The sequence below is a fragment of the Wasmannia auropunctata genome, unplaced genomic scaffold, assembly GCF_000956235.1.
Source record: "Wasmannia auropunctata unplaced genomic scaffold, wasmannia.A_1.0 LD335902.1, whole genome shotgun sequence".
Taxonomy (NCBI): Eukaryota; Metazoa; Arthropoda; class Insecta; order Hymenoptera; family Formicidae; genus Wasmannia; species Wasmannia auropunctata.
Window position 1 is genome coordinate 50990 of NW_012026988.1, and position 11673 is coordinate 62662.

General features: G+C 28.4%; 2 protein-coding genes across 3 annotated transcripts in view; both read right to left on the minus strand.

Moving 5' to 3' along the window:
* Positions 1–737: 737 nt before the first annotated feature.
* Positions 738–4599, minus strand: LOC105455504 (5-hydroxyisourate hydrolase-like). The gene is made up of 3 exons (XM_011698872.1): positions 4495–4599; positions 4020–4162; positions 738–1456 (listed from the first exon to the last, which is right to left on the minus strand). Exons 2-3 carry the CDS (start codon positions 4160–4162, stop codon positions 1225–1227), a joined length of 375 nt encoding a protein of 124 aa, XP_011697174.1. The 5' UTR covers positions 4495–4599; the 3' UTR covers positions 738–1224.
* A 1259-nt stretch (positions 4600–5858) lies between these two features.
* LOC105455506 overlaps positions 5859–11673 on the minus strand; it is a 10597-nt gene continuing 4782 nt past the window's right edge. The window contains exons 2-7 of one of the 2 annotated variants that reach the window (XM_011698875.1): positions 10000–10205; positions 8740–8961; positions 8089–8286; positions 6931–7344; positions 6682–6839; positions 5859–6301 (exon numbers count right to left, since the gene is read on the minus strand). In XM_011698875.1, coding sequence (XP_011697177.1) covers positions 6076–6301; positions 6682–6839; positions 6931–7344; positions 8089–8286; positions 8740–8961; positions 10000–10205 — 1424 coding nt within the window. In that variant the 3' untranslated portion in view covers positions 5859–6075. Of the gene's footprint in view, positions 6302–6681; positions 6840–6930; positions 7345–8055; positions 8287–8739; positions 8962–9999; positions 10206–11673 lie in introns of both variants that reach the window. The other variant, XM_011698874.1, reaches the window with a different exon arrangement.

Here is an 11673-nt window from a genome sequence, read left to right on the forward strand (position 1 = left end):
GAGATGTGTATAAAGAAAGTTCATATATTGGGTAATTATTCTTTAAACATGTGAGTTTCCTGCTGCATATTCAATTTAAGGATAAAATTATTACTTTTCGAGAAATTGTTCAAAAAGTTTGAAATTATTCAAATTATTACCCCGCATACCTTATTACGTATTTTTCTAATTATATCCTGCCTATACGAATACAATTTTTAATATATTAATTTATTAGATGTATAACTATGTCTTTCAACATTATATTTAGTAATTTTCTCATATGTGACATTGCAGTTACGGCTTTTTTCCTTACAATTAATGCATCGCAAAAATATATATTCCTCCCAGAGAGTCTTATTGTGACACTACGCTTCTCAAAGCAGTGAGCTAGTGATCAATCATTTATTTTCGTTAAATAAATGTAGGTATATTTATAATAATATGTACAAGTATATTAAGCAAGCACATCGAGCATTAAATAATAATGACAAAATAACGTATAAAATTAAAATTTATTTTAATTATTTTTTACATTTCTTATTAAAATTCGCAACTTTCTCTTTATCTTTTTTTTATACTTTTATATTTTATAATTATTAGGTTAGATTAATGCATAAATATTAATCTTCGATCCATGTAACACGAAGTACGCAATTAATTCTTTCTTTGCAGGTCGAAGGTGTTTACGGCCGATTAAGCGAAAAAAATTAAAAAGAAATATATATGCAATTTAAACAGAAACGAAAGAGGAAGTCTTTTCAGCTTGCAAAGTTTTTTATGTCAGAAAAATCAATTTAAGAGATACGTCAATATTATCCTCTTTGATATCAATATTCGACTTATATATGTCTATTTTTGTAGATTAATTATAATTTACTCGGTTTAATTTACTCTTTATCTTTTTCTAATTTTTATAAGAAAAGATAATAAGTAAATTTAACTGAGATTATAAAGTTAATTTACATTGAAAATTGACCTTAATAGGACAAATTTCGATTGTTTTCGTCTGTTTAATTTTTTGCAATGTTTGCGAAACGAGATTTCATATAAATCTTATACTGTCAGTATTCTTTAATTTATTCCGTCCGTGTCTTCTCTCACAATCCGATTGACATGTAGATGTAGACACGCCGTGCGTAGATCAAGAATAAAGTTAATTTTTGCTGGTAAATCCCTTGGGTCGTTTTGTAATGTCCATCGCCGCGTAAAACGTGGCGAAATCATCTTTAAGCATGACACCGATTATGAGCCGCGATACGTGGTATATCCGAAAGGATTCAGCAGCAGAGGTATGTGATAGTGCTCGCTGGAATCTTGCACGTCAAACATCACGTCAATCATTGGGTACATGGAGGCGGTTGCGATTCGCTTGAAATAGTCATTCACCTGAAACTCAATTTTAAATCTGCCGGGCGCGGGATTCTCTCGCTCGTCCTGCAACAGATCTCCGCAGCGTCCGTTCGAGTCTGTCTGGCTGCAAAAAAACTTGAAGATTAACAATTATGAATAAAAAATTAAAAAATCAACATCTTTTCCCTTATATTCAGCTTATATTCAAACGAATTAGAGTGGTATAGAGAAAGTTCTTTTTAATGCTAAATATGGGTTGTTCGGGAAGTTCATACAGTTTTTTAACTAAAATTCAAAGGCATTTTTTATATTCATACATATATTTAATCAACCACATACGTGTCGTATTCGACTACCATTTGCCATCTTTGAGGAAGCTTCATGATTCCGGATTTCCAGAAGTCGTCATTTTTCTGAGCGATGAATTGTATAAGTAAAATCACATACAATTTTTGCAGCCTTCCAAAGATGTAACAATTTTTACTATTCAAGGAATTTTGTAGGCTTCGAAATATACATAAATGATAATCATGTGCTAGATCGGGTGATACGGTGGATGTGGTAGAACATCCCAGAACATGCCAAGCTATATCAATTTTTGCTGGGTCTCCAAAAAGACGTGAGGTTTGGCATTATCATGATGGAAAATGACACCTTTTTGATTGACCAATTCGGGACGCTTTTCGTCGACCACTGCTTTTAAACGATCTAATTAGACACAGTATTTGTCCGAATTAAGTCTTTCGCCTTGTGGAAAAAGCTCAAAATAAACAACGTCTTTCCCATCCCACCAGATACACAATATGGCCTTCTTTGGTGGCAGACCAGCTTTTGGAGTAATTATATAGTGATGCTTCATCTGTTTGCGCCTTTTACGCTTTACGTTATTGTATAAAATCCAAGAAAAGTCAAAATAATATCAATTTGGACGTCACATTGACCAAATTTACGTCATTTTTATGTCATGATTAAAATTTCGATCTCAAATGACTTAAAAATGACTTTATATTGACTCTTTTTTGTGTGTCAATCTTTTGTGATTTAAAAAAGAATGTGGCAAATAATGATTAATATTAACAATATAAATAATATATTAATATTATTAATATTATTAATAATATATTAATATTATTAATATTATTAATATATGTATATTAATATAATGATGATTAATATTATATCTGTGTTTAAACAATAATAGAAATTTTATTTCGTAAAAACTATTAACTTCATATTTATTTATATTTTATATGCGAATTTTATATTTATGAATGGCAAATATTTTAACTATATCGTATCGTACATCGTATTCTATATATATTCTATTTTTTTGACATCTATTCAACAGATGTATCACTGATGTATATCCATTAATATAATTGTTAATGTTCGTGGATCATCAGTCATCGTCAAGCATCAGTTCGCCGACAATCATAAAAATTAAGCAACGCTAGACAAGGTATATTTGAGTGACCGCTTTTATAGGAACACTGTAAAATTAATTTTCAAATATATATATTTTTTAATTATAATTTTGTAGTGTGTATTCTTTTTTATTCTCTAATGGTATAGGATGCAAATTAATAAAATTTATTTTAACAAAATTGGAATGGTCAAGAAAACAAAAAATTTATGCAATTTGATGTAATTTTAACCTACAAAAATTTGATTATATTTTGACATTCATTTTGACCTCACTTCAAAAATAGTTTATTTTTGTTGCGTTTGAGAAGCGAATTACAAATAAAAAACAGAATGCGAATAAATTTTTTTCAATCAAATTGCGTATTCAAATATCGTAACGATTCGAAAGAAAATTGTTTCCAAATTGCTGTGCAATAATCTAATTAATAAATATGTGAAGTATCTAAGTAAGTAAGTGCGATGTCTCGCACTTGGGGCGTCGTGTAGTGTGGATTATTTTTTTAATGTAGAATCATTTTGATCTTATTATAACTTTGTGTTTTACCTGAGCTGAGCGTGTTTGGTATTCGACGCTAAAATCCCCACGTTTAATTAAAGCGAACAAACCACTTCTGAACAGTTCTTTCAGCTACTACATGAACGGCACAAATCTTTTTTGTTATCTGAACGGCATTCTTGCCTTTCTTGAAGTACAAATAACATAATGTGTCAAAAATGCACCTTAAATTCTTCCATTTTTTAATGGATATTGAACAAACAATACTATAGATTGATTAATTATGCTTATGCTAAAGACATATTGAAATGTCACCTTTTAGAGCATGTAGAGAGAGGGGGATTGTTGTGTTGCTCCACTGTAAGATGGTGGATTTGCATTTTCAACTTTTTCTCGAGATTATATAACGCCTTTAAAAAATAATTAATATTTTAACAGTTTAATTCCTATATATAATTTCTTCCTATGCTCTTCTTCTTGTCTTGTTAAATAATTTCTAATTTCAATGTATATGTTTATGTGTATATAATTAAAGTCACACATATGACATAAATCTACACGTTTTAATGCTACGAACTTTCCGAACAATCCAATATTTAAATTTCAGTGTGCAAATGATACACTCTCTCTCTCTCTCTCTCTCTCTCTCTCTCTCTCTCTCTCTCTCTTTCTCTCTCTCTCTCGAAGAGTCTTGGGAGTTAAAAAAGATGGCAAAAAATATGAAACATAATAATATAAAGAATATGTGAGATAATACAAAACGCACCTTTGTTTCAGAAAAATCCACTTGTCATTTTCAAACTTGTAGAGACACACGAGCAAGCCGTCAGCAGGCCGACCTCTACTAGTGTCCAAAACATGCGTAGAGATACTTAATTTTCCTTCCTTCAGATTTACAGAGGTACTCATCTATCGTATAAAAAGAGACATAAACGCAAATTACATAAACTGCAATAGAAATTCTCTATTCGAATATGAATACACCTAATTTTTGCTTTTAACTTTGGATTTCTATCACAAAATATAAGCTACTAATGTTACGTTTCCTATTACGCTTAAATAATAACTCTATTTGGAAAATGATAAAAGACAGATTTAGATCAATATGTGCGGTTTATTGTTTCAACAATATGTTTAAACATATTTTCCCAGGATCTGCATATTTTAGTTTTTTTTCAAAGTTTGTCCATTCTATATTATGTGTATATTTATATATATATGCTTTTCGTATTCTATATTACATTTTAATAACTTGATGAAATAAGTCTGATCTACTCCACTGTCACTACACCCAGTACTCGCGTCGCGAATATAACTGACTTACTGCGCTCGAATTGCATGCAACTTTCAACATGGCAATACTGGATACAGATAGAATGGATCAAAGGTCAAGGAATGTTGGCAATGGGGATTGAAAGATTGATACTTATCTCCAGTTCATTAGAATTTAATAACGGTATTTCTTTCAAAAAAATATACATACGTGGGATTACATCTAATTCATTCAATTTAATGAAGTTTAAACGAAAACAGTATATATACCAACGCAATATTTACGAGAAAAAGTAAATGTTTATATGTTTATATGTCTCTATTGCTAGAAAAATTAAAAAATAAAATATTAGCATAAAATACTTATAACTTTCTGAAACTAACATACATTTATACTCGTAGCTATATAATTTTTTCAGAAAATTCAACTTAGACTGTATTTGTCATAATTGAGCTTATGTCAAAAACAGTTCTTAACTGCACCAAATCGTATCTTATAACACATAATGTAACACACACTGTAACAATTCTTATCAGTTATCTAATCTATATTTTGCCGATTCTGCAAAACCATTAAAAATATTCTTATTATTATCTTACTTAGATCATGATTCGTAATAATTATATAATTACGAATAATTGTCATTGATAATATATTCTAATATAAAAGCTGTCTGATAGATAGAGTGCAATTTTCATAAAATGTTGGCATTTAATACTATTTCATTACAGAAATATTCACAAATCGTAATTTTTCCGAAGAAAATATCTGTCTTAAAAGTATGATACATAATATTATATAATATAATTATATATAATGCATAATAATATTAATTATACTATACATATTGTATTATATCTGTATTATATATAATTAAATATAAATGTTATATTATAATTATATTATAATATACATGTTTATATTATAATATAATTTATAATATTATTTATGTGTATATGTATATATATACAATGAAAGGCAAACCTTCCGGAACGGCTAATCAGAAAGTATTCATGGGAAAATATTTCAAACAAAAATTGTAGGGTTTAAGATAATCTATTAGCTGATAATATTTATTTTAAACAGACACCTCTATTTTTCATTGCATATTCTTGTAGCTGACGTGGAGAGATTTTCAAAACATTATAATGAAGTTATTTTTCATTAAGTAGTTTTCGAAATTTTTATAAGACTTGAAGCTCAGCTACAAAAATGTGCATTAAAAATTAGAGATTTTCATTTAAGATTTTTATGTTGACCTTAACATTTTTCAAGGTTAACCAAAGCTCAAATAAAAAAATCAGCAGCTAATAGATTTTCTTAAACCCTACAATTTATGTTTAAAACGTTTTTCCACGAAACAAATACTTTCTAAAATAATTAGCCGTTTCGAAACTTTTGCCCCTCACTGTATATGTAACATACACATTAACTTACTTAATTTTACGATATGAAAATAGTAATATACTCGCAGTTTCATCTTCAAAAATTGTAAAGTCCCACGCAACCATTTCTATCACAAAGGAATTTATTCAATAGCACATCCTACTTACGTACCACGGTAAGTTGTATAACCAAATGGGCTCAATAAAAGAGGTATGTGATGATGAGTGTTTGGGTTCTTTACGTCAAATATAATCTCGATAAACGGAAACATAGTATCTATTTTTTTCATTGTGAAATACTTATCAACATCGTAATGAAGCTTATAACGACCGATTGTACCGTTCACCTTTTCCAGCAGATCACCACACTGACCCTCTGCGTTTGTATTACTGAAAGAAAAATTTCATGTTTACTACACTTTTTACCATACTTATATTCTTACTATATAAGCTACAAGTTATTTTAATATTTCTCCAAAAATATTATAACTAGAAACATATTAATCTTAAAATTATATCTTTATAGAATCAATCTATTTAATTTTTTGCCTTTCTTGTTTCGTGTACTATTAAAAGTATGTTAAATAATTATATCAAATTAATATTTTAATAACAAAACAAAGTTGTATTTGTTAATTTAAAAAAAGTTCAAAACAAAATTATACGAAGTTTAAAATAGCACATAATAGAAAATTGGTAAATGTTTGGCCTCAAATGCTTATAAATATTGAAGAAAATAAAGAGTAATAATTAATTACAAAAACACGTACTTTTCATTCAAAAAGGTCCATTTACCGTCCATCAATTTGTACAAACTAACTTGTAACCCACCAATGGGAATTCCCTTAACAGTATCCACAACATATGTAGAAACGCGCAATTTTTTTGATGTAGTTGATGTATGTTTCATTGTCGGTTTTCCCGCAGTCTAAAAAATAAATAAAGACATCAATAATAACCTGTATTCTAAACCGTATAGAAACAACAAACTGACCAAAATTTATGCAATCTTTTCTTACCATCTTAGTCAATAATTTGCCGCCAGTAGATTGTTGATTGACAATCGGTTGCTGACTAGTGCCAGGAACGGTCGGTGGTTGGTTGGTGTCGGATACAGTTGAGTCCTCTTTGGTTTTGTTCTCTGGTTCATTCACCGCGACGTTCACCTTCTTTTGATCGTTCAGCATCAATGCCGGCTTACCCTTAAGCTTGGTTAGCACATACTGTGTGCCCGGTTGGAATGTACCACCAGTTAATGTAAACTGTTTGTTACCGCACATCAGAGTGATAGTCTTTTGAGTCTTCGGCGCGATCGGCACAAAACTAATCGTATTCTTAGTTGGCGCTGTGCTTGTCGAGATGTTTGTTTGATAAGCCGTATTCAGTACCGGTAACGATGAGGTTACGATCAGATTAACTTTACCGTCTTCCAGCTGTCAAACAATATTTTTTTCTAGATTAGTTACACAGTTGGAAAATTTGTGTTAAATATAATACATTTCACATCTCCAAAACAGTTCACTCAAATTTTGGTGTTAATTTAACAGAAAATAAATGTTAGGAAGTAAAAATAATATACAAATATACAAATATTATATTATATACAAATAGTATATAAAAAATCAATATAAAATAATACTAACACAATTTGTAAGTAAATTGTGGAAGTATATTTTTTCAACAAAATTAACATTCATAATATGCTAAATTAACACATTGTATTTTTTTTTTTAGAATTTACGTTTTAAATTATATTATTTTTATGTAATTTATTCATAAATTCAAAATTGTGTTATTTTAACAAGAAAAAATCGTAAATATCAATTTAACACAAAATATTCAAATAATCATATTATATTACATTAATAGTTGGACATGTTAAAAAATCAATACAAAAATTTTAACAAAGACAAGTTTGTCACAAATACAAAATGTTTTTTACTGTGTAATTATGATTTTATATACACACACTCAGTTAATGGTTTTCAGCATAAATATTTAACTAAGAAATATTTAAGACAGATTTTTTTAAATATCAGTTTTATAAAATATTCATATGTTTCATAAAATATTCTATAAAATGTTCATATACGTCATAAAATGTTCTCCTTTTATCGTTTAGAAAGTTTTAAATTATGACTTACAAGGACCTTTCCATTCTTGGTGGTTTTTATTACCGATTTTTCATTTTCATTTGATTTTGATGTCTTCTCGACATTGTCGTCCATCGGTAGATCGACAGATGCATCATCGTTTGATTCAGTCGATTCTATCACCATCTCCATCTGCACGTTCTCTTGGTCCCCGATTTCCTCCTCGAGATATTCGTTATGAACGTGGGCCATCGCATGTGCCAGAGGATCTTGACATTTTTGCTGCACAATCAATGAAAAATTATATGAAATTCGACAAATTGAAAGACAACTCTGCTAAACTATAAAATTATTCAAATAATCTAAGTACAGTAGTTTCGTAATTGTAAAGACAAATAAAATAAAAGGTAAAATTTCAAAGCCAAAAACAAGCAAATTTTTGAATGTTCTATTAATTAATATTTTCGAATTACATACTATCTTGTAAAATGTATGTACAAATAACTGCAGTATCTTCCTCAGCCGCCAACATTAAATTAATTAATATATGATTACATATAGAGTACCATAATAGTCAATAATCTTCAAATTAATAAATAATAAATAAATAAAATGTAATAAAAGATAAATAAAAGGCATATAACAAAATCTATGTCGATAAAGCAGTATATGTGGTAAAAATTAATAAAATGTATTATTTTCTATTATACACGCATAATTTATTGTATAAATTACCTCGGGCAATAATTTAATCTTCTTTATTACAGATGTAGAATCCTTATTGGATTGACTGCTGTCCATCTCCTTTTCTTCTTCCTGTTCTATGTCTTCTTGAATTTTTTCTTTTATATCCTCGAATTCCATTGACTCTTCGTCCGTTTCCAATGTCTCAACAACGTATTCGATATCATCTTCAGTATCCTCTCCTAATTCCGTTTGAGAAGAATCATCCAAAGTCTAAATAAAAAACACATACATATACTATATATACATATACACATACGGATTATATATTCATAAATGTAATGTGTATTTAATCTATAAAAAGCTATGAGACGCGTTATAACAATTCAAAATCAATGTGTCTATAAAGATTGAGATCAAATTTATACTTAAGTTCACATATACTTTTTTCATCGACTCTATTACTGAAGTAAAATATGGAATAAAATATGGCATTTCTAATATAGTAATATTTTCCGAACTGGTCTCTATAATATTTTCTTATTTCGGAATTTATTTGGAAATAAGAAAATATTATAGATTATATTCTTATTTCATTTAGAATTATACCACATTCAAAATTATACTCTCTTTCCCTCTCTTCCGCCACTCTGCACACACTTTATAAAAAATTGTTTCTTGATTGGAAATTCGTGTAAATTTTATAGCTTAAAGAACGCTAAAAGTCTTAATAGACAAAACTCTTAAGGAGACTTTTATAAGTAATATCGTTTCCTTTCTAATTAAAAAATGTTATCTAAAATAAGTAATCTAAAAGCTCTCTCGTTTACCCTCAACAACAAATTTAATTATTAGATTAACTTGATTAAATAGTAACAAATTATAAAAACATAGTGAAATTTGATAAGAAACTATTATCTCACTGCTCATTACATCGTGTATTTTTATGTGTGCTTTGATAACTTATGCACATACATGTATATTATGTATATATATATATATATATATATATATATATATATATTCATATATAGGATGTTCTATATTTCGTTTTTGTGTTTAATGATACGCAGTTCTTATGTCACAAAAAAATAAATTGAATTAATAGAAGGTGCTCTCAAATTTTTTTGTAAATTAAATTAATTAATTGTGTTGTAATATATAAATTTTAACAAATATTGGTAGAACAAATGATAATAAAAAATGGTAAAAATAATAATAATAAATAATTTCGTGAATATATAGTATAATATAGAACTGTATAATATAGTACATTCTATACATGAAAATTAGCGAGAAATATATATTGACCTCAACTTCTTCCATAAGCCCCACTTCTGGTGCATCGGGATCCGTTTTTTGTGTCTGTTTCTCTTCCAATTTATACGATAAAGCCGCTCGTTGATGCTTCATTGTGCATGTGTGCTTCAGCAGCGACAAACGATGTGCGTGTAAATTCTTTTGGCAATATAGACAATAAGCACGAGTTTGTTGAAAGGGAACTGAAGTCAACCATCCTGTAAACAAAAATAATTTAAAATCATTAAATTTTTAGTACATACGATAGGGGTCATCCAATGTATGCCATACGTATAGAAGGGTTATTCCTGAACAACTTTGTAACATCAAAAATTGAAGATACATATATGATCGTTAAAAAAATGGACCTATCCTTTACAACATCTTTTCTGCTCTCAATAGAATTATTATCCATAGAATTAATGTTAATGCTATTGAGTTATTCAAACTTAGCATATAGTCTTTTTTTTAATGGTTGTAAACATTAAGTCCAGAGGATATTCATTATTGAGAAGGTTGTTTATTATCAATTCAAAATTCTCCTGAAAAACATAGGATGTCAAAGAAAAAAAAACCCTATCAATTAGTCTAAAAATTGTGCTTAGTTTTTGGTACATTGGGACAAGAAAAAAATGTGATACACTGGATTAAATAATCTCAATAAATTCATTAGAGAATCTAAAAATCTTTAAATGTTTCCATATCCATTTATTTATTTGTTAACATTAACAATAAGAATAAACTATCATTTATGATCGTTATATTTCTCACAAGTTCTCCTAATCTCGAACAGTACACGTCGTCTCTTGTGCGTAACATTTCTGCGAAAACATCTCGACACAGTTTATTGTAAATCATTTTTATCAACATTTTTGTACATGAGGTTAAGCCAGCTCTTTTATTAGTGAAAATTTAAATGTATCAATTTAATTAATTCTTGGCCTTTAATTATTAATACTTCCATATTTAAAGTATCCTACCAAATGTTTAATATAACGATTCATTGACTACTTTATCTTTGGACAACGCTTTATGTTTTACTCTCGATAACGATTTTATACTGCATTTCTACTTCTTTTTAACTCTCCACAGTTTTATCGGAAATCTTTGAACAATGTTATTTTAGCTTATTAATTTTGTACTAAAAAAAAGACCCAAAACACGAGTCAAAACGTCTACTATGTATTAACGTTTTTATTATTGTAATAATATATAATTTATATACATTATCCAGTGTCTCTTTATTGACTCTTTATTGGCATTTCTCAAATCAGATCAGATTTAATTCGATTGTGTCTAATTCTGATTTAATTTTTGTTGTAATCGGAATAAAACATGCGTGGATTAAGATTACGATTATTTAATGAGACAAACTGTAATTTTCAATTTACAATCCCAAATTTTCAATGCATAGTTTAATATGGGTGGATATTTACGTAACGACATATGTAACTAATTCGACATTTGGTGTACCCAGACAATATAAAATCCAAAATTAGGACATAATAAAACGTACATATCTTTAAAGAATTCGACTAAAGAAATTGAGAATTGGATGTTGCTGCAACATTGCAGTTATAATCTGTGCGACGAAAAAGCCATCGTTATGTATACAGAGTATCCCATTTTAATCGATCACCTCAAATATCTCTTGAACTGTGCATTTTAGAGAAAAATGTTTCAGAC

Excerpts from the sequence above, each read along its gene's own strand:
- LOC105455504 (XM_011698872.1), bottom strand. The coding sequence starts at position 4,162 with ATGAGTACCTCTGTAAATCTGAAGGAAGGAAAATTAAGTATCTCTACG. Across the intron at positions 1,457-4,019 it reads TGGATTTTTCTGAAACAAAG|CCAGACAGACTCGAACGGAC; the intron begins GTGCGTTTTGTA and ends GTTTTTTTGCAG.